Here is a 24,352-nt window from a genome sequence, read left to right on the forward strand (position 1 = left end):
AACTGAGTTAGGAAACTTCATAACCAAATTGAAACTAAAACCACTGACAAAAAGAATACTTATGACTTGCAAAGTTTCCATCATTAGAAGAGAAGCAATCACAACATTAACTGGGGTAAAAGAAGACTAGAAACTTCAATCTTGGCGATCTGCCTAAGCAAAGGTCTTACCTTACGGCTATCATTTGTCTTTCATGAAAAAGAAAGTCAACCAAAGAGGTGAGTTTTATCTCTAGGAATGACTTGGGCATGCATGCAGATGCGCGCGCACACCCCCTACCCCCACCTCCGGAGACACCTCTTCCACAAGAACATTGGGTGCAGAAAGGTGAGGACCCAGGTATGTGCCAGGCTGACAAATCTCATCAAGGAGAATCCAGAGCAGCCTCTCTCTGACCCTCGAGGCATATTCTCTGAATTCAAAGCTACAAAGGTCAGCGACCTCATCACCTCAGGTTCCACGAGCAACTGAGGAGGGTTTAGCCAAGACTTTCAGCCGATTCAACTGGAAGTGATTAAGGGTTTCAGGGACAAAATGGACTAAATAAGTCTTAAACGAATCACCTATTACTAAATGTGAAATGAACACCACAAATAAAATTAGGTTAGCTGCAAACAGGTTTGAGAATTGGTCCAAATTCAACATCATGCTCACATTTTAAAGACAGAAACCTTTGTGCTCTAAGTAAATGGAATCTCAACCTCTGTGTTCTCAACTGTCAACAACTTCAACATAGTTACGGTTGTCTGCTATGTCCTCTGGTCCCTGAAGAAGGAAAATTGTCATTATACCACAGTGACTTACTCAGTCCTACACCTAAAATATAATGGCCCAATTAATCTGTCATCTCACACTTATTTTAAAGTTACAGTCAATATAAATGTATGGTAACTCTATCCACTACTACTCTTTACTGTGATATTACAAGAATCAGATTTAGAACTTTAAAAAGTATGCAAGGTAAAGTTTCAGGGGCTTCTAAGAGACTGAGCTGACAAAAATACTACCTGCTTTCTGCACTCAAAAGCAGTTAGATTACGTAATAAAATTTAAAAGTCATTCCATATGATCACTGAGAAAATCTGCTTAGAATCCCTTGAGTTAAGAGGAATATCGATCAGATAGTGCATCCAACGTGCAAGAAAGTTAAAGGAATACAGTTGCCATGAGAAATGCCCAGTATTCATACGTACACAACCTCCAGCAAGGACTTCTGCAAAAAATGGAATGGAGCCATCTCTTCTGGTGAATTTGTCCCGAACAAAATCATTAACCTAATTAGAAAGAGAACATCAGTTAACCAGAATTTCCTCTACTAACTAACATGTTATTGTTTTTTCACATCAGCAAAATATTGTCTCATGATAAAATTAAAAATTAGCAAGTGTCTACAGATGGCTACAAATTTAAAATTTTGCAATAGCCTTGAAAGTGTGTCAGTCTCAACAGCATCAGCTTTAATTTTGACTTAATGATAATCTAAACAAACAACACACATTTAATGAGAAAGAAACTTACAGTCAGTTTAATGGCCTTTTCTGGAGCAACCCCTATAAGCTGTGGGATCAGGCCTAGGTAAATGGAGAGAATTGTGAGCCACATAGATGTACCAGACATGCATAAACAAGCCCAACAAGAAATGGTTTTCTCCGTGTTATTTACGCATAAAACATTTCAGGGTTTTCATTAAAATGGGAAAAATGGATTATCCTGAAAACTCTGTATATGTAATATAATCATTATTTATGTCAAATATAATGTTATGCTTTCTTGAGGCTGTAAATCCTTTTCTTAAGCATGCTTCCTTTAAAGCCTAGTTATCTAACACTCCCAAAAAGTATGTGAGGAAGGAATAGAGCCCCTGGATCTTCTTTATACCTGGAACACTGCCAATGACTATGTAACAAAATTCCCTCCCTTTACAACCCACGGCATACCAACATACACAGACACTTCAGAGAAGTCAATACTGCATGCTTGGAAAAGCTCTGCAAAGTGTGCTGCTAAGTAGACGCAGACTTTGCCAAAAATGATGCTTCTATGGAATAGTATACAGTGGCTTGGTCATTACAGGATACTAACTCCCATAATTTTCTCTTTAGAGAAAACCAGAATTCAGTACTCATTTATTTAAAAGGAAGCCAAAACTGCATGGAAAAACAGTTTTATGTATCATTTAATGGGTATATTCTACAGGCAAAAGCACATGCTTATTGTATTCTTATTTACTGATATATGTCAAACTTAAGACATTTCAAAAGAATCCTCTTAAGGCAAAGGAAATTATTATTCTTAGAAAGTTAAATTTCCCAGGCTTGCTGCAAACTGGAAAAGAAAAATATATAAACAATTCAACATCTGTAGATATTCATAGGGCTCAGCTTTCTAAAGCACGCAGATTACCCAAATTGTTAGCATACATTTTTTGCACACATTTTTTAAAGATGCTAACAATAAACATTTTATATCCTTTAAATCACTCAGCCAAGGGGTAGTTATGGATGTGTTTGCAAGCTCACTGCTGATCTTAAGCCTACTTTGAGGACACTGCTGAGTGATTTTCTATGAGTTGAGAGCCAGCAAGTAATCATACATACAAGCTACTGTCAGTCAAACTGAATTATCAATGACAAACACAAATCCGCACACACCTTTAATGGATAGCAGGCTGACTTAAAAGAATAAATCAGCAGATGGCAGTCTTAACTTTCTAACCCTCATGATTATCAGGCCCTGTTACTTTTAGTCTAACTCCCATACAGCTATGTCAGCATGTGTATTTGTTTTACAACTAGCCTCAATAAGGTTCACGGAATTTTAATAAAGTACTGATTTATGTCATCTTATCATTGTTGCCTGCAAAGAAATTTAGGCTAATCTGTCAACAATTTTGTCAATCATCTGACAGAATAATGGACCAGTTCTAAGCAATATATGACAATCTCAATAATCATAGTGTTCACATACAGGATTCCTAAAACCTTCTCCCTAACAGAAGAGTTTCTCACTTAGAGGACTGATTTTATCAGCTCACATCCTGAACAAAGCTCACAATCCCCTGCCGCTTCCCCCTTATAACTTGCTATATCTGACTCATTTAATTAACATGACATCTCTCACAAATGAAATTTTCTGTAAGCATCCATCCATTGAGAAAACTAAATGTTCAGTATGTATCTAGGTTCCTTCTAATACAGGACCTTCTCTTTCTAACTATACCAAGGAGGAAGAAAGGTCATTATTCAAGAACAACAAAAAAAGATTGGAAATGTCAAAGAAAAAAACAATGTAAGTACCATTCAACCCTCAAATTCCCTATTAAATAAAATCTAGGTGTGTGGGTTTAATACAGCTTAAGACAGGCATTCACATGCACTGATCTGGATTCCAGGAAATGCACAACTCTTCCGTGGAATACTTGCTGTGCATCTAAAATTTACAGAGGCTAGAGTTTTGATTATTTGAACAAAATTAATTATATTCATTCTCAGGAACAGGGTATTTGAGCCTAGTTTGATTTCAAAATAACTCTCTTCTTTTATTCTATATATAATGCCAAAAGTGAACATGCTCATGACCCTCTCTTTCATATATAAGTGTATGAGGACGAGACTTTTCACTGAATGTCTCTACATAATGTTAACGAGAAGTGTTTTTTAACTCCTGTCCATGGGCACGAAGCTTTGTTCAGGCCCAGTCTTTCTTTCCAAGGACAAGGTTTTAAGCCAAGCAGTTAAACAGAGCTCAGAACGAGCTAGGGATTAATGAGACAGTGTGTGCAAACAAACAAGTACAGTAAATTGCATAAATGTCCTGGACTTAAGCATGTAGAGAATATTTTCAAAGAATTCCAAGTGGCGCCCAAAGGGATTAAAAAATTAATCTCCTTCCCGAAGGAAACCCTAAGTTCTAATATGAAAACATGTACATGAAAGTCATTCTCTCTCCAACAAGAACAAGTTCCTACAAAGCTGGCGGGGGTGGGGAGAATTCCTCATGGGGCTGCTGCCTCTAGGCCAACAGCACTGTGCTCAGCCTCGAGCTGATGGTAACATTTCCTGCAAAAGGAAACCTCTCTGCTTTCACTCAGTGCCTCTGAACTAAGGGAAGAAAAGGAGCAAGAATGAGACTTGGAGCCAAAAGGTTTTCTTTTCTTTTTTGTTAAACTTCAGATGACTCAGTGGGAAAAACTTATGAATGGTCTCCATGGAAGAGACAAAAACATTTGATATTTTCTTTTCATTGAAACAGGCGGATAGATGATAAACCTACCTTCAAGTGGCAGCCTGGCTTCTATTTCACAGAAAAGAGGTGTATTTCTCCTCTCTAATTCTTTGAAAGAAAAAGCTCTCTACTTCTTAGCCATCATCACTGCATTCCACCTGCAGACATATGCCTTAGTTTTTAAAAGCATGGCGGCCACAGATCCACAGTAGGACAAACACAGGTTTGGATTCCAAGAAATAAAAATAGCAGGAAGGAGAAATGAAGACCTTGTTTGCAGACAAATATTGCTAGTTACCGGCAAGAATGTAAAAAGGGAAATGAGCCATGAGAAAAGAAGAAGAGAAAAACAGCCGTAGTCTGATTGGGCAGGTTACACATTGGTTTTCAGAAGGGGTTAAAATCTGCTGCTGGCGAGATAAACATCACTAATTTCAGCAGTGGAGATTTGCTTACTCACCCCGGTAAAGTCCAAAGAAGCCCTCATAACGCAAGACTTTCTTAAAACAGTCAAAGCTGTTTTTGTACATCAGCTCCCCGACAACAGAGCCGGTGCCACGCTGGTTCTGCATGCGGGTCTTCACCAGATCTATAGGATAGACTGCAGTGGCTCCCACAGCTACAAATAAAACAATTTTCAGGCTTAAAAGAGAGCACAATCAAATGGAGAACCTATAAGGACAACAAATCTCATCTCAAAGAACTACAAAATAAAACACAATCTCCTATCTCACAAAAGAGACTTTGTTACGTTTCCTTCTCCCATACACAGCTGAACCATGAAAGGCTAGTAACCATTAGGATCTACACACAGATCTGCTTTAGAGAACCGTAGTGGGGTTTCAAGTCATCACCAACATTAGATAATCAACACTTGATTTTCTATAACATTAAACTATTATATGTAACAAGTTTTAAAAAAATAACATACTTCTTTATATTGTCCATTAAATGCTTACAAATTGGTTTGGCCAAAAAGTTCATTTGGTTTTTTTCCATAAGATGGCTCTAGCAGTTGTCTTTAATTTCATTTGAAATGATTTCATTAGAGTGTATTGTGACAGCTGTCATATCAGTGTGCATTAAAAAATAATTTATCAAAATTGGTGAATTTCAGTGTAGCCATTTTAATATCGAAGATGAAAGAAAATACACATTTTCAATAAATTATGCTTTATTATTTCAAGAAAGGTAAAAATAAAACTGAAATGCAAAAAAAAAAAAGATTCATGTTATGTATGGAGAGGGTGCTGTGACCAATCAAACATGTCAAAAGTGGTTTGCAACGTTTCATGCTGGAGATTTCTCACTGGACGATGCTCCATGGTTGGGTAGAAGTTGATAGCAGTCAAATCGAGACATTGAGAACAATCAACATTCTACCACACAGGAGATGGCTGACATACTCAAAATATCCAGGTCAATAAAGTTATTGGATAAAGTGAAAATGAAAAATGTGTCTTTTATTCTATGGAAAAAACCATATGGACTTTTTGGCCAACACAATTATACCAGTTATCCCTTAAAATGACTGTATATGTACACATAAGTGAATGTAATTTAAAATTTTAGTTTTCTAAAGCATTTTGGTAAGTTAATCTTAGTTACAAACCATAATATTGAAACCAAGTCTTTACATATCCCTATGTACAGAATTTGGTTTAGAAAAGAAAAGGCCAGGCTTTAGATTTCTCAGGGACTGAAAAATGTATAACATGAACTAGAGTGTTTTATTTTTCAGCTGCTGAAAACAAAAATATGCTTTGAAACTTCTACAACTGAGACTGAAGAGAGAAAAAAAGTTTCATTAGTTCAGTCTTGTTTTGAAAAATCGTAAGTATTTAATCACACCTGCTAGCTTCTTCTCAACAAAGCAATTTCAGATTTTACACTTTTTCTATTCAGAGACTTAAGAAGAAGAAAATCTCACATTTTGCACAGGAACAGGGAGAGGAGGTTCATTTTTAGCAAATAAGCTACAAATCCAGAGATTCTTCAACCAGTAAAAGGGAAGAGAAAAAAAATACAAGCAGAAAAGCAAAAGTGAATCAATTTGAGAAGCTGTTTTATTTCATAAAGTTCTGGGATTTGTACCTCAAATCTTGATTTCCTACCTGGCCTCGCCCCCAACACCATAAACAGTCTATTCTCCATTCCTTGTTACTGGCTTTAACCAGTATAATTAAGGTGAGTGCAGCACTGCATCCAAGACTTTCACATTATGACAGAGGTTTTGAACTAAAGACAGACTGCAGCCAGCGGGGCTACCGCCATGCTATGACAAGTCCTCTGATCACAGGTTAAAAAAAAAAATTTTAAATGCTTCAGAAAGCCCTGCAGCCTTGACCCGAGGGAACAATGAACTGCACCTCTGCTGATCTGTCCTGGACTCATGAGATAATATTACATGATCACAAGCTTGAAACAGCACACAGACATATCACTCACCTCCAGCAACTGAGCCCAGGGTGAATCTGTAAGCAGACTCGGCAATCTGGAGCCAGATAGGCCTGCCTAAACCATGAGATTGCTGTGAGGTAGAAGAAAACATGTAAAAAAAAAAAATTTGGAAATGCATACAGCAAACAGAAAAGCTACAACAGTTTTTTAAGGTTTTAAAATGTATACTTCTATTATTGGCATTGAAATACCATATTCAGTCAAACAGAGTAGGTTTTTTCCATTTTTTTTTTACAGCCTATTAATGCCTCATTTATCTGTTATCGGAGGAATGAATACATTATCATTTTACTGCAGTGAATACACATTTCAAGTGTAACATCTTTCCTTCTTTATATTAACTTAAAATTTCAAAGTATTTCTAAAATGTACAAAAATGATCTTGATTCATAGATTACAGAATACGGATCATATCTATCATCTCTAATGACTGGAGATCATCATATTCATATGTCCCCCAGTTACTGCATCAAGACCTAATGCAGCTGTCCGTGCTGTGCTCCCAGGCCCCACAGCGATTACCTCTTCTACCAACAGCTTCCTAGGCACTTTCGTCACCTCGCATCTGTTAGGGCCAGAGAAATCACATAACTAGGATTATATGTAAAGCAATGTCAGGGCTTCTCTTTTGGGATAAAGTGAAAACCTTTGTAACTACTATTTCTAGGGTTCAAAGCCTTACTTGTGGCTTTGCAGCTCAACCACTACAGTTAGTGCAGTATTTCTGACCTATTGACCATTTTCTCTCCTAGACCTTTGTATTCCCCAACTCTACCTAAACAAAGAAAACACCTAAGGAGCTTTAAAAAAATAACCCCCTGGGGCCTGGGGCTTGTATATTTTTAAAAGGTTTCAAATCGTTCTGCTGTGTAGCTAGGTTGAAAACCACTGTCCGAGACACATTAATGGTTCTAATATAAAATCTATGATGTTAATAAAGCAAAGGGGAAAATCCTACTGTGATTCAGAATGTTATTGTATAGGTATCCTACAGCATAAAGAATCTGAAGTAATTTGTCTACATTAGTGTTTTTTCTTTAATATTTTCACTATGAAACAGCAGTTATTAGTCTAAAATGAATAAAATACTTGCTTTATCGTAATGAAAACTTGAAAGATATTAACTAGAAATGAGCTTTTAAAAACAGAATAAAAAGTTGTTCATTAGAATAATTTAATGGAGAAGGAATCCATTCCTATAATCTAAAAGAAGGAAAAAAGCTAGTTTACTCTGATTCACTTTCATCGTACAATCTCTTCAAAGCTCAGTTAACAAAGCTAAATATGGCAAAGCCAGATACTCACAAACAATTTAGATGGCAGCCTATAGAAAGATTTCATCTGCCTTCTTGTTTTGTAAATTTTGCACCACAATAAGCACCACTTCTGTATAAATTTTTTTTATTGATTTTACTGATCAATTTTAGAGAGAGAGAGACACACACACATTGATTTGTTGTTCAGTGTTTATGCATTCACTCACTGGTTGCTTTTTGCATGTGCCCTGACTGGAGATTGAACCTACAACCTTGATGTACTGGGACACACTTTCAGCAACTGAGCTACCCAGCCAGGGCCATGCATCACTTCTATTTTAAACAAAGCATATGATATCTAAATATTTAATGTTTGATTGTGATCTCTGTTGGCAGAGGTCTTTTTTAAAGCTCATTATGGTGGCCATGGTGCTGTGGTTCAATAAATTCTATAATAAAAAAGAAAATAATGTTTGATGAAAAAGATGAAACCCTTAGAAAATCTGGCAAGTAATAAAATACCATTAAATCAAATAATATCACTACATATTTTATAAATCTCAACCATCGCAATAAATTGGCTTTATTAATCCAATTAAATAAAAGCATAATTTATTACATCCAAAGCTGAACTTAATTCAAGGAATAAACCATTATTTAAAAAGCAGAAAATTATACATAGTAGGACATAATCATATCTTGTAGGAAATACATTTTTTTCCTATCAAATAAGCCCAAGCAACTATCCATTATGTTTGATTTATATGCTGTAACAAAAGTGAACAATTAATAATTTGGGACTGATATTTTTATTCTAATTGGAATCTAATATGGGAAAGAGTAGAATATTTTAACAAAACCTTGAATATAAGCCTAACTTTGATTCATTCATAGAACAGCAAAAGAAGTGCCATCCAAAAAGATAATTACTTTTTGTCCTCTTTATCGCTATAATAATAATCTTAGACTGCTAAAAAGTACATTACCAAGCACTCAGGACCTATGACTACTGCAGCCTCAGGGGTCCAATGTTTTTCAATCCTCTGTAAATAAACTCCCTTGTGAGACCATAGGAGAATGCTGACACTCAGCAACTTCCTCCCACAGTGAGACCGCACGATACTATTTTGTCAGCTCACTGTACATACCGAGGTAAAATGGCCATACTATGGACAAGACAGGTGACTTGCCAAAGGTCTCACTGTGAGATGGGGTGTAAGCAGAGTAATGGTCACCCCACAGCATTCTCCATCATTCTTTACGTCAGCAGTTTCCAGCAACCGTTTCTGACTGAACACTCCTTCCAGGCAAAGATTTTAAGAACCTAATCCCAATATATGATTTCATTTATAAATTATATGCTTGTTCCACTATACTAAGTATACATATGTATTAATATATAATTGTTTATATATAATTACATATTCACTCATATTTATAAATTTAAGTAATACATATTATAAAATTGTATACATACTTCAAATATACAAAATAGAAATTATAAAAGAATGAGATGAAATGATTTTTAAAATTTTATTTTTCATTTATTAGTTCAAAACCTTTCAGTATCACTTTAAAGTATTATATTAACTGAATGTGCTTCAGTTAGTTTTTAAAACATTGACTAAACACAGTGAGGCTACCCAGATAATTCTAATACTGTTTCAAAGACAAAATAGTTAAAAACAGCCTGTATCTTCAAAGTAAAGATGACATTTAATATCACACATTCTGAAGAAATTCAATTTATAACATTGATTTAGATTTTAAAATATTTTAAAATTAATGTGATTGTCATACTACCTATTAAACATAATACATATTTTTAACTTCTAAAAACATGCACATAAAACTTTTTTTTCAAAATTGGAATTCTCAGTCACAAAACTGGGTGAAAATAAACCTCAATTTCATATATTATGAATTATTTTCAATCATATCTCCTCTCAAAAGAATATGTTGAATTAAAACCTCATAGAATAAAATGGCTATAATCTCAAATAAAAGTCAAGTAACCACTAATTCCCTTATACATATAAAAGGTTCCTCCTGTGTTCAACCACGTGTTTCCTTTATACTATCTTCCTTTAAAGGATGTTTATAAGCCCTACAAAATCCTATGAAAACTAAAGGATTATACTGTGCTTTAATTCTTAGCTATAAACATCTCTAACTATAAATACTCAAAAGCCTTTTGAAAGAAATGTTGCTTCCATCCTTATTAAATAGCACTTTTTTTTTTTTTTAACTATATAGTTGCTAAGGGCTTTTTTTTGGGCTCAGCTATCACTATAACTTATGGTTCACTTGTACTCAGGTATGTAAATTAATGTAATTAATGCTATGGATTTCGTGTCATGAATATTCATAAGTAGACTGACACTGTAGCTGTCATCCCTATTAATGACTGTGTATGGGATTTTTAGCATTTAGGTTGAAAGAAAATACTCAGCACTAAGAAGATTGCCTACTGTGAGCAAATGGGCCAAAGGAAAAAGCGCTCTTTCCCTTAAAGTTATGATTATGATCATGAAGGTGATATCTAACAAGGTTAATAGTTTTTCAAAGCAAAATAAGAGTGGAACATCTTAAAAAAAAGAGTTGAGCATCTTAAATGATTTTTAAACTGTCTCCTAAACATATGTATATAATAATAGGTAATGACTTGGGATCTCATTTGAAGAAGAAAAAGTTCTTTTGCTTTTGTTATTGAATGTATTCCCATCCTATAAATAAGAATTGGGTAAGACAAGATCGTGTCAGTTAACAAGTCAAGCAATGTGCCCAAACCAAGCTGCTTCATGTAGTATGCCAATCCAATAAACCGCCTTTTCCAAGTAGCACACCATTAATGGATAGAAGAAAAAGAAGGAAAATCTGTAGTCTTTTATAACAAGCACAGGAGGGGAAAGGCCAGATTTTATACCAACTAAAATATATGATTGGAATGGCAAAAATAAGGCTAGGGAAAAAAATAAAACAAAATTCTTTTGTCTGTAAATCACATCTATGAATTTAACACACCCATTGTGAAGTCAACATTCTTGGCCTTTCAAAACAAGATTAAAACCCAAAGACCAGCCTAGAAAATGGAGATAAATTACATATATACACACACATACATATTTTTTCTCCTCAATGCTAAACAATATCTACTTTTTTCTCATAGTTTTTAAATCTAATAATTTAAATGAGGTTAATGGCAAATAAATAACAAAAACTAATACATAAACCCAATTCCTTCATTTTGAGAGCAGACTTCCATTATGGTATAACTATCATGGGTAACGAAGGTAAGAAGTGCCAAGAAAAGGAACTAGTGCTCTGGCTGGCATGGCTCAGTGGATTGAGCGATGGCCTGAGAACCAAAAGGTCGCTGGTTGATTCCTGGTCAGGGCACACACCTGGGTTGCAGCCAGCCCCTCATTTGGGGGATGCAAGAGGCAACCAGTTGATGCTTCTCTCATGCATCAATGTTTCTTTCCCCTCATGCATCAATGTTTCTTTCCCTCTCTTTCTCCCTCCCTCCCCTCTCTCTAAAAATAAATAAATCTTTTTTTAAAGGAACTATTAAAGGGATTATAATGCTTTTCTCTGTACTCATCAATACAAAGTTCAAAGAGGGCCCATGAAACTGCAAAATACACAAAAGAGACGAAGTCCTGTGTCTAAGGAATGTTATACATGAAACAAAGAGATAAATCATTCTAATAATCTTTTGGCAGAACCCAGCCCAGCCTGTATTCCAAAAATTCTTTGTGTGAGTAGTCTGTAGTTTGAATATAATTTCCCATAAAAACTTTTTTAAAAAGTACCAAGCAGGTCCATTATAGATCATTTACCCCATAGATCACTAACTGATATAGTAAAGAAAATGAAGCTTGTTTAGCCATTCTCACATAGGGCCAAAATTAATCTTTAACCTGTTTAACCTCCAAAGTGATGTATGCTCCAAAAATGTCACATCCTCTTCTATCTGCAACCTACCTCCTTTTATTTAACTCACTTTCCCCAAATGAAAATTTCTACTTTTTCACTGGTCATCTTGATACCACAACATATTTACCCATTCTACTGTTAATGGATATTGGACAACTGTATCCAATTTTGTGACTGCAAATAATACTGCTATATACATTCTTGCATGTGTCTTTTAATCACACAGAAGTGAATACCAGATCCCAAAAATAGGAAAGGCCAGATGTTACAATGAATATAAGTAGGGACATTCATTTGAATCCCTCTTACGCAATCTTCGTAAGTCTATGTCTATAAAATTCTAAAAATTATGACTTCTATTTTTATTTTTATGAAGTGTTTTTCACTACTTTACAGGGGAAAATAGGTTTGAAATCTTCATTTTTATTTCTCTATTCTTAACCCTCAGCAACAAGACCACCCAATCTAGCTGACACGTGACAGGAAAAACAAATGCAGCTCTGAGGTTCTTCCTCTGGGGACGATGCAAGAACACCCAGACCTCCCTGCCTGCTCTGGAGAGTCCCCAACTGCTGTGCATCCCACTGGTTAGGGAAAAGGCAGGGCAGGCACTCCAGCACCACACTGGATGCCCATCAGGACCCAGGGAAAGGAGAGAACATGGCAATTTTTATCACTGTCCATTTGCTAAGTATATGACAAGAACTTGGAGGCCATCGTGTCAGCATAAAAGCATCAGCGCTGCCACTCAAGGCAGGCAAACCAGCCTCGAGTCCGTCCACAAGAAAATTTACACCAATAGCAGAATTACATCACCTTCCTAAGGACTAAGAAATATGAGGGAGGTAGAATTAGGGTGCCAAGATTACAAGAACAACTTTGTAATCTATGCCTTGTAGGAAAATTGCTAGGGGCAAGAGAGTCAGGTAAAATGAAAAGTAAAAGTAGCAGAAAGGCTGAGAAAGGAGGAAATGAGTTGGCATTTTTAAATTCATTACACAGTCTTTAATAAGCTAAGTGAAATATTCCACAATTATAAATATAAGGATACCCCCAGGGAAAGCTATAGTTATAGATGTGTAATACTGAAAAATAGCTCCTTTTGAAATGCAATTTTTCAAATTTTAAGAACAAATTTGTATAAACATACACTATAAAACAGAAAATTAAATTCAATAAGAGCTCCTTAATTTAAATATTTCAATGTCTCAAATTTTTAGTGATTTTATTAAAATTTATTATAAATCAATGAATTGGAATAAATCCATCTAGTTTTAAAGGATCTGAGAACATATACTAGAAATTAACTTTGACAGCAGCAGATAAGAATCTTTTACTAAAGAAGGTAAATTGCAATGCTTTACAGATATATTTTAATCTGCAGAAAGCTCTCTTACACACCAAGAAAAAAAGTATTAATATAAACTATAGATATACAAGCAATATTTTCCATTCTCAATTTACTTAGCAGACTATAAAAGTTCTTGTTTATTATATAAAGTTAAATCTGGCCATTCTAATTAATTTCTGAGGTAGAATCATCATTCCATGGAGTTTAAGCAAAAGTAAGATTTATTGATAATACCAAAACTTCCCAGAGTGACCACACTTATATGTCTTGATCTTTCACTAGCACATTTGGCTTCTCCACCAGAGTGGCAGCAATAAAGAAAAGATAGGCTGGGTTCTTCCTGTGGCATGCTCATTTGACATTTTTACTCTCGTTTCTTGTCTTCTGTCTTCTTCGCTCCTCTCCCCATGTCCTCCCCATATCTCCTAGCCTCACAGGGCATCGCAGTCTCATAAAGAATCATGAGGGACACACGACTCATGTCTATTAGAGTAGGGAAGTACCAGAAGGAGAAGCAATAGTTCTCCTAACCCTCACTCCACACACAAATCCATGCGACCATCACTACAACTGAGGCTTCTTCCTCCAACTACTATAGAAGTAGGGGTTTCCATTTAAAATAAGATTTCAAATATATATATATATTCCATTTCACTCTTCAAAGTAATATCATGGGGGTTTACTTACTAAGAGAGTATTTTTGAAATCAGAAATGGGACTGTATTAGCTTTATAGGACTCAGAAACTATTGATTTAACCATCCTTAACATGGAAAAAAAAACAAAACTAGTATTTTATGAAAAAATGTAACAGTCAACATTTACTTTCTAGTGCACTAATTAGAGAGTTTTCCTGTGGTACTGTTATAATCTATAAGGTATAATCCCAGTGAAAGATTAGAAAAATGTTTTATATTTTAAAAACCCTATAAATATCAGTTTAACAATACAAAGTGAACTTAACACTAATCTTTAAATGTGACTAGACAGCCCTGGCCTGGTAGCTCAGTTGGTTAGAGTGTCACCCCAATACACCAAGGTCACAGGTTCAATCCCCGGCCAGGGCTACATGGACCAATGGAACAAGAAAATTGATGTCTCTCTCTCTAATCAATGAATAAATGTGACTAAACAAATTAAAAGACTGCTAATTCCAGGGAGGCGGAGGGCAAGCCCATGTGTGTTTGCACTTTTGTTTTCCTTATGTTAATAAGCTAAAGACAAACCACAAACATAAAATGTAGTTACCCCATAAAAATACCTTCTGAGGAGGGGTAACAGGTTTATAAAGGTAATCTTTGAACTAAGTAGTCTCTTTCTGGAAAGCAGTTTTTAAATTCCATCATTCAGAAGCTCTAGGCTGTAATGTACATACTATTTGAGCATTTTTGAAGGTGATTCTCTTTCTGAGACTCCTACCTGTCTCTGAAGTTCTGCCAGGTTGTAAGGTAAGGCCCCCTCAGCCAACGGTGCTATTCTCTCAATATCTGCCAAAGTCAAGCGCCTTCAGGCAAAAATATGGGAAAGAAAGAACTGTTAGACACCAACAAACTCCTCATACTAAGATGATCTTTCTTCAGGAGAAAAAGGCTGAGGGTCGGGGGGAGTGGTGAAAGCGCTATGGTTTAAAAATAGTATTTCTCTATTCACATAGATCACAGTGAGAAAAAAGAACCTCAGACCCTGCTTGCCACAACAAAAAGCAAAAGACTGCAAAGAAATAATGTGGAGTATACAAATTTATTAAGACTCCAATGATAGATATTAAAAATAAATAATTTTTGCCAGAAGCAAAGTATAAATGTCAATAGTTCATACATACTAAATGTATTCTCTCAGTATACATACTTAATGCATAGGTACAAAGTATCTTGAGAAGCATAGACAGAAACCTGATCAATTCCGTTTGCTTTTATGGAAAGACACAGGGTAGAAGAGAGACTTTTTTTATGGCGTGCTTTTATTTATTTTTTATGTTTTTAGTAATTTTTATTTTTCAATTACAGTTGACATACAACATTGCATTAATTTCACTTGTACAGCCCAGTGATTAGAAATAACTTATTGAGTGATCATCCTGATAAATCTCATACTCACCTGACACCATACATAGTTAATAGAAAATTACTGACTATATTCCCTATGCTGTATTATACATCCCCATGACTATTCTGTAACTACTGATTTATATTTCTGAATCCCTTCACCTTTTCACCCATCTCCCCAAACTCCCTCCCATCTGGCAACCATCAAAATATTCTCTGTATCTATGAGTCTGTTTCTATTCTGCTTGTTCATTTATTTTTATTTTTAGATTCAATTATTGATAGATATGTATTTACTGCCATTTTATTGTTCATATTTTTATCTTTTCATTCTTTAACATTTCATTTAATACTGGTTTAGTGGTGATGAACTCCTGTAGCTTTTTCTTGTCTACGAAGTTCTTTACCCATTCTTCAATTTTAAATGAGAGCTTTGCTGGGTAATCTTGGTTGTAGGCCCTTGGTTTTCAAGACTTTGAATATATCTTGCCACTCCCTTTTAGCCTGCGAAGTTTCTGTTGAGAAATCAGCTGACAGTCTTAAGAGAACTCCCTTGTAGGTAACTAACACTTCTCTCTTGCTGCTTTTAAGATTTTCTGTGTCTTTAACCTTTACCATTTTAAATATGAAGTGTCTTGGTGTGGGCCTCTTTGGGTTCATTTTGTTTGGGACTCTGCACTTCCTTGACTTGTATGTCTATTTCCTTCACCAGATAAGGCAAGTTTTCTGTCATTATTTATTCAAATAGGTTTTCAATTTCTTCTCTTTTCCTTCTGCCATTCCCACGATGCAAATGTTGGTACACTTCAAGTTGCCCCAGAGGCTCCTTACACTGTTTTTATATTTTTGGATTCTTTTTTCTTTTTGCTGTTCTGATTGGGTGTTTTTTGCTTCCTTATATTCCAAATCGCTAATTTGGTTCTCTGCTTCACTCACTCTACTGCTGATTCTCCGTAAGTTATTCTTCATTTCAGTTAGTGTATCCTTCATTTCTGACTTGTCCTTTTTCATGCTGTTGAAGTTCCTTGAGCATCCTTATAACCATCGTTCTGAACTCTGTATCTGGTAGTTTGTTTGCCTCCATTTCATTTAGTTTTTTCCTGAAGATTTCTCCTGTTCTTTCATTTGGGACCTGTTTCTTTGTCTCCACATTTTGACTGCTTCTTCATGTTTGTTTCTATATATTAGGTAGAGCTGCTACATTTCCAAGACTTGGTAGGGTGGCCTTGTATAGTAGGTTTCCTATAGGGCCCAGTGGTGGAGCCTCCCTAACCACCCAATCTGGGTGCTGCAGGTGTTCATTGTTCTATTGCAGTTGGGCCTTGATTGCTGTTGGCAACACTGGGAGGGATTGACCCCCCGGGCCAACTGTCTGTGAGGACCAGCTGCCACTATAGCAGAGGAGCTGCTATACATGGGCTGACCCTATAGAGCAGAACTTGCTTCAGTGGGGCTTTGGTGCCCACTGAGTCCACCCCTTGAGTGTGTCACTCGTGGAGGTGGCATGGTTGAATCCGCGTGGTCTGAAGCTGTCCACCAGGTACACTGGCTCTGGGGTGTGGCGTGCTCTTTTAAACTCTTTCAATTTTGAAAGATGTGAATGCACTACTGTTTACAAAAAAAAATTACTTAAAAATAAGTACATTCTATGAACAAGCTAAAAGGTCACTTCAAATGTAATTTTGAGAAGCACTTTTTAAAAGCATTTATCATGTAGAAGGCACAAAATCTTTTATAAAAATGCGATTTCTAAATGAATGGGACATTGCCTGATATATTTGGTATCATCTCTAGCTCAGCAATTCATTAAATAGCATGAAGGCAGTGATTACCCAAGTACACTCAACTTCTATTAGTCCTCAGTTCTAAGGTTAAAACCCATCTTTCAGATATTCCTACATTTTACTAGAGGCAACTAAAAAAAAAATCTGATCACTTAATAGATAGTAAGTCCTCTCTCCCACAGGCCCTGCTGGGTGCCTAGAACAGCCAGTTCTTTTATTTATCTTATCTAAACAAGATAAATTTATTTATTTACTTATTTATCTAAAGATAAGAGTTTTTCTTTTGGATTTGCCTAAGACTGCAGATTAAATATTCTCTATGTACTTTGGGGGTTTTTAGTCTATAAAATAGAGGCATAAAACATCTGAACTTGTCTGTGATGGTAAGCATGATAATAATATCACAGGTATATTTTAAGAAAATGATACTCTCCCACACAAAATGGTATTTTACTGTTTAGCAAAAAGACCATTCAACAATGAACCCAAAAGATTGTAAGATTCCTGAACATGTACCTGTTTATTTTATAAATTTAGGTAAATTTCCATAAATCCCTCAAAATTCCTAACACCTCCAGAGTCCAGACTAAACCACTGTTTCCATCCCTCTCTTAACTTCTTCTCCCTTCTGTCCCCTTGTCTCTCATTTTTCTTTCTTCCTCCCTTTCTCAGTCATGCCCCTCAAGAACCCCTTACTTCCTTCCTTTACCTCACTCCTTCTACCTCTGCCCTCCCCTTCTCTCCCCTCCCTCTCTCTTCTCTTCCCCTTGTGTTCTCTCCCTTTTCCTCTCTCTGTCTCCCCCTACCTTTCACTTGTCTTCCTGTCTCTCCCTCCTGTTTCTCATATCTGTCTCTCTTTCTTGAAATTTATATACTGAATTAACTATTGTTAAAATAAACTGAAAGCACACCACTGCTTTACATGTTAAAAGAACTGTCCCGTTAATAAATATCATGAAGAATTATGGGAATAGTTACCCTGTAGCATTATATAAGTCTGCAAGCTGGTATAGGATATCAATTTCCAGTGGAGTGACTTGTCCATAGCGTATTGCACTCTGAGAAAATTCCTCTGGAAAGAAAAAAAAACGGTTATATCTAAAAAGATTCTTAATATACAACAAATTTCTACCTTAACCAACTATAACCTGCAAGCTCAAGACATTTCTGAATTATTTTTAAAATCTAAAATTGAATTTAAATACCCAAGTTCAACTATATAAGAATAACTATGAAATTCTGAGAGCTAGCAAAGGAAAATGTTATGATGATGAAACAGCAAAAACAGGTAAAGGTAAATTAACTTCAAAGATAAAACAATCTCTTTAGGATCTTCTTATCTTGTTTATTTGCTTTGGTCTTCAGAGTTACAAAATAAAAGAACTGGCTGTTTTCCAGTCACCTACGATAGCTTACTGCAATTCAGCAAAAGGAGTTTGGGCTTGCCCTTCTTTCTGTGGCAACTCCTTCCTAGTACAAACAAGCTGCTGCCACAGTGCCACTGACCTGTTTGACAGATTGGGCCAAGGTTCTTTTCAAAACTGTCAAAGCCACTTTTCCATTCCTGACCTCAGCATCCCATTAAATCCACCTGGATTTGTGGAGACCAAAATGGCCCACGTGAAGCATATACACATGGCAACACACTTTCTAGATCTGACTTCAGAGTGGTAAACTTACATCAACCTCATGCCCTAGATAAAGAAAAGTGAAAATGCTGAGATTCAAATCAATACATATTTTTTAAATCTTACCCTTTGTGACTTCAACATCTTTTCTTGTGCCAGCTAGAGTGCTATATATCTTACGAACAAGCTCCATGTTATTCAGTAAGGAGTTAAATGCATTGAAGTAGGAGAAGCTAACCTGATGTGAGATACTTCCTCCAGCTGCCTAGGAAATCACAACACAAAAAGTTAGAAAGCAAAGCACATGTTTATGGACACTATACTTTCCTCAAAGAATATCCAAAGGAGTCTTCATTATTAAAATGAGAAACAACCAGTCCATAAACACAAGATAAGTATTGTACTAAAACACTCAGTGCCTTTCATGCCCTCAGGGAGGTCTATGTAATTTAGGTTTTAAGGAAGAAAGCAACATCTGGAAGTTGGACTTCATGGTTCATCTACCTATAAGGTCAGAAATAACAAATATAATTATCACAGATCAAAAACAATAGTTATTTAAACAGGATTTTCAAGACCCTCAACCATGGAACTCTTGTTAGTTCTGGATAATCCAAACATCAATACTATAAGGAGCAATACTACATAAGAAGCATTTTTAAAACTTGCTTTTTTAAAAAAGACTATTTCACAATATCAACTTTCCTGGTCTTCTTTTAAGGCCATTGTTATAATTAAGATATTTAACAGTCAGAGCTGGGCTCTGCATCTGTATCATGAAAGATACAACTACCCAAAACTCCAAAAAATGTAGAGAAAGTCTAGGGAGGATTTATTCACCATAAATTATATCTTTAACGAAACAGCTCAAAAGGGTCTCTCATGCCAGGGAGGGACGGGGACAATGTGGCCTTCATTACCTCTGCAAGGTGAGGAGGTAATTTCTCCTCCTGCACACCACTTGGCCAAAAACTAAAAAGGGAATTTTTTTATAGTTTGCAAAAGCCTAATTTCTAAGTCAGGAGTCAAAGGAACCCATATGATTGAAAACATTCTCTATTAAAAACTCAAAGTAACTTATGGAAATACCAGTGTGACAACCTTAATCACAAAGCTTTGTAGCCGCCCCCAATGCCCTTCACACACATGCCTTAAACCCAAATATAGGTGATATTTGTATTAGCCTGAATTTGGATACCAGTGACCCAAAAGCAAATTATTTAATATAGTCCTCTGGGGACTGAAGTGGTGTGTGGTAAACTAAGGCTATAATGGATCTATCTAACCCAAATGAAAAGACTAAATGGGCTCCTTCATCATAAGGCATTCAATGAGTCCTCCGCTCTAGGACTGTCTTCTTTCCCTCCTTCCCTCACTCTCTCCCTTTCTTTCCTTCCTTCCTTTCATTTTTTGATTGGGGTATTAGGTGAGGGTAAAGGAGTGGGAGATGGGTGTCAAGGAGGTGAAATGTGTAGGAGAATGTGACATGCTCCATGTTCAAATTCACTGAAGAAAAAGAACAGAAGTTGATCTTTCTACCCCAGCCTACATCAGGGATAATGATCTTCAGCTGAAACAACAAAAGCACTCATTGGCTTCCCTCCATTAAAAACAAGCAGCAATCAAAAACTTATACAAAAGTACAAGGCAGGAACAAGACAACTGGGAGGCGAAGCAAGTTTCACCACTCTCTGTGAGGAAGTGGATGACATCAGTGTGCCGCTGGTCCAGATGATTACTTTATAGAGGTGAGCAGTTTTAACAGAACAAAAAACTGTCTGGTCCATGCAGCTTGAACATACAGGTAAAGGGGCAGTGAGGAGTGAGCCACTGAGGCTGGTGCCCACATATTCCCGCCACACCTTCTGCCATGGCCACGGCTATTAAAACAGAGCAGACGCCAATGATGATCCCTCTAGCAAAAGCACCCTGCAGGCAACAAGGGAAGGAGCCATTCTTCTAGCATGGCTTTGGGAGCCTGGGGGGATACAGAGACGTACTGCTCACTGGAAAAAGTAATGCGTACCCTTGTCTACAAATTCCCCTGTGCTCTGTTGTGGGATTCTGCAAATGGAAACAACCTAGAAATACACGAGAGCAAGATGGTGGCTCTGCTACGATCGGGGAGCAGCTATTCACCATCACTCCTACCTCCCTTACATGTACCTGTTTACCTTCTACCAACCAAGCATAAAGTTAGACTAGCTGAGAGTCAGGTGGGTCCAGGGAAGCAATCCAGGACCCAATGGTCCTAAAGGTTTACAGAAACAGAAAGCTGAAGTACTTGCTTTTACTTACTGAAACTAAGTTCTCCTCCACAAACGGAGTAAGCATGTGAGACCGAATGGTAACCATGATGTCACTGAAATCCAGACCAGAAATCATGCCGCTTTTGCTTTTGTCTTTCAGTGCAAAGGCTTGTCTTGCATGTTCCAATTGTAGCTCCTGGAGGGAAAAGTCAGATAGAGGGTGTTAGATTGGTTAAAGCACAACCTCAGTGTATGTTTTGGAAAGGAAGGACAGAGATCCTTTCGCTACATGCACTTACTAAGGAAATGAACAATGTACAGCTCTACATTTACAACACTTCTAACTTCTTTTAAAAAGCAAAATTTCCTGGAAATGTATTACATATTACTCCTCAGGAAGATGAACAAATCACAGGATGGCAATAAAGAAAATGGAAGAGGAAAAAAAATCATTCACTTTCATCACTAAAAACAGGTTGAGCATGTTTCCAGTGCTTTATTTTGGCCTTTAAAATAAGTAGTAATTTTAGTCTCTCGCCTGCTTGAAGGTATTCCTGTCATCCAAGAATACTTTTTTGAATGAAAAGTTTAGATTCATTTTAAGTTTTTCAGTTTTTAAATGTTGCAATTAAAGTCAGCCCCCTGTCCATCTCAAGAAACCATTTTTCAAACAATTTAAAAATGAATTTAGCAAGAAACTCTGGTAAATACAACACTTAGTACAGTTGACCACTGGACGACATGGGTTTGAACGGCACGGGTCCACTTATACACACATTTGTTCAATACATACACCGTCAGCTCTTTGTCTCCCCAGGTTTTGCACCCACGATTGCAACCAACCACAGATCTGTGGCTGGGAATTCACGGGAGTGGAGGGCGGATGGCACGCGTTGTTCCGTGCCATTTTATGTAAGGGACTGTGTGTGCTCAGATTTTTATATCCACAGGTGCTCTGGAACCAATCCTCCTCAGATACCAAGGGAAGACTAAAGCTTTTGGAAAGTCAAAAGCTCTATGTTGATTTTCAACTGGGTGAGGGTTGGCACTCTTAATTCCATATTGTTCAAGGGCAACTGTAGTTCTACCGTGAAACTTATGAATAACAAACTGCATGACTTATGTCAGCTATCACTCTACCTGGCTCTGGGCAGTTTTACTCATAAACTGTGAAACAATCCAGATCTCTGAACTTCTGAACTACTGGGCAGCCAAATTTTGTAATAAGTGATATCCATAAAAAGAGTAAAGCATGCCAGTAATACCCTAGGTACTATACAACAGTCAAAATTTCAACACTTCTGTCCTACGAGCCTGCTACATAATCAAAATTATTATCACAACATAATAATGATGCTGTTTAAAAAATGCCATTTTCACACTATTTGTAACTATGGAAAAAATATTTGTATCTAAGTATTAAAATATTTTTAGATCGCCCTGGCTGGTGTGGCTCAGTGGGCTGAGCACCAGTCTGCAAACCCAAAGGTCACAGGTTCAGTTCCCAGTCAGGGCACGTGCCTGGGTTGTGGGCCAGGTCTCCGATTGGGGGCAGGCTACTGATCAATGTATCTCTTACAGATTGATGCTTCTCTCCTTCTCTTCCTCCCTTCCCCTCCCCCTAAAAGTAAATAAATAAAATCTTTTAAAAAATAAAAGGTAAAATATCTTTAGATAAAATTAAATATTGCAATTTTCATTATCATTTATTTATGAAAGTCTACAAATAAATGCTACTTTACATTTTTCTGATATTTAAAATAGTTTTTGGTTGAAGTCTCACTATTTTACAAATTTAATATTTTCATATAATTAGATAGCTCAATAATTCAAAGATATTACTATTACCTTAGAAGGTGTTTATCTTATAATAATTCATTGTTATGTATTTGTTTTAGACATCTTTATGTGTATGATATCTAACAATAAAAGAAGTTTTAAAAATACTTTCTCTTAGGTTGACAGGCTAGTGACAAGTATGTAAGACCTACTAAATCTTTCAATAGTCTTAATTTTAAAAGAATTAAATAACATTGAGAAAAACATCAAAGTGTTTTAACATCCATCATCAAACATCTACATATTCAGAGTTTCTTGAAAATAGCAATAGAAGTGAAGAAACTAAAATTCAACATATGAAAGAGAAAGTATCAGATAAACAATCAGCATGATTTGACAGTCTTCTCTCCCCTCCTCTACTTTTTTTGGAAATTTTAACTTTATTAAGGTATAACTGACAAATAAAATTATAATTATTTAAAGTGTGTACTGTGATGATTTCATATATGTACACAATGTGAAAAGATTCTCACCAACTTAACACATCCATCATACATTTATTATTAACACATCCTCATGTATTTACTTTTTAATAAGAACACGAGTTCTACTCTCTAGGCAAAATTTAATTATACAATACAGTATATTATCAACCACAGTCATGTTATACACTAGACAGATCCTCAGACCTTGTCATATCTTACACCTGAAAGTTTGTACTTTTTCCAGCCTCTCCCTATTTTCCATCCCATGTCCCTGGAAACCACTTTTCTACTGTTTCTGTGTCCAACTTTGTTATTTTTAGATTCTACATATAAGTGATTCTACGCAGTATTTTTGTCTGTCTAGCTTATTTCACTTAGCATAAGGCCCTCAAAGTTCATCTACGTTGTTGCAAATGGCAGAATTTTCCTGTATTTCTAGGGTGAATAATATTCCTGTGTATCAGTGTGTGTGTATAAATTTTCCTTATCTATTCATTTGTCAATGCACTTAGGTGTCTATACCTTGGGTATTGTGATAATAATGCAATAAACATTGGAATACAGATATCTCTTTAAGAAAGGAATTTATTTCCTTTGGATATTTACACAGAAGTGGAACTGCTGGATCATATGGTGGTTCTATTTTTATTTTCTTGAGGAACCTCCATATTGTTTTCCATAGTGGTTCTACAAGTTTACATTCCCACCAACAGTGTACAAGTATCCCCTTTTCTCCCCATTCTCCCAACACTTGTTTTCTGGTTTGAGTAACCATATTAATGAGTGTGAGGTCATATCTCATCGTGGTTTTAATTTGCATTTCTCTGATAATTAGTAATGTTGAACAACTTATTATATACCTGCTGACCATTTGCGTGTCTTTGGAAAAATGTCAATTCAGGTTCCTTGACCATTTTTTAACTGGGTTATTTGGGGGTTTTTTGTGTGTTTTGCTACTGAGTGTTTGAGTTCCTTGTATATTTCAGATGTTAACTCCCTGTCAGATATGCACATGTCTTAGCTCTCCGAAATATCCAGTGCTAGCTGTGGACATGATTAAGACTTAGTAATGATACTCAGTACTAAAGAAAATGTGGGCCTTTATAAGTAACACCAAAGTAGAATCTTCATTATAATAGATTTTCCAGTTTTT

General features: G+C 36.1%; 1 protein-coding gene across 3 annotated transcripts in view; it reads right to left on the reverse strand.

The window, feature by feature from the left end:
* Positions 1-24,352, reverse strand: part of SLC25A12 (solute carrier family 25 member 12) — an 83,531-nt gene that overhangs the window by 17,946 nt on the left and 41,233 nt on the right. For all 3 annotated transcript variants that reach the window (XM_054562672.1, XM_054562671.1, XM_054562670.1), the window contains 8 exons: positions 20,985-21,131; positions 18,813-18,951; positions 18,037-18,130; positions 14,649-14,733; positions 6,673-6,754; positions 4,685-4,843; positions 1,519-1,571; positions 1,194-1,274 (listed from right to left, as the gene is read on the reverse strand). In XM_054562672.1, coding sequence (XP_054418647.1) covers positions 1,194-1,274; positions 1,519-1,571; positions 4,685-4,843; positions 6,673-6,754; positions 14,649-14,733; positions 18,037-18,130; positions 18,813-18,951; positions 20,985-21,131 — 840 coding nt within the window. The remainder of the gene's footprint in view (positions 1-1,193; positions 1,275-1,518; positions 1,572-4,684; positions 4,844-6,672; positions 6,755-14,648; positions 14,734-18,036; positions 18,131-18,812; positions 18,952-20,984; positions 21,132-24,352) is intronic.

The sequence above is a fragment of the Pteronotus mesoamericanus genome, unplaced genomic scaffold (genome assembly GCF_021234165.1).
Source record: "Pteronotus mesoamericanus isolate MK-2021 breed Mesoamerican mustached bat unplaced genomic scaffold, CSHL_Meso_final scaffold_651, whole genome shotgun sequence".
NCBI lineage: Eukaryota > Metazoa > Chordata > Mammalia > Chiroptera > Mormoopidae > Pteronotus > Pteronotus mesoamericanus.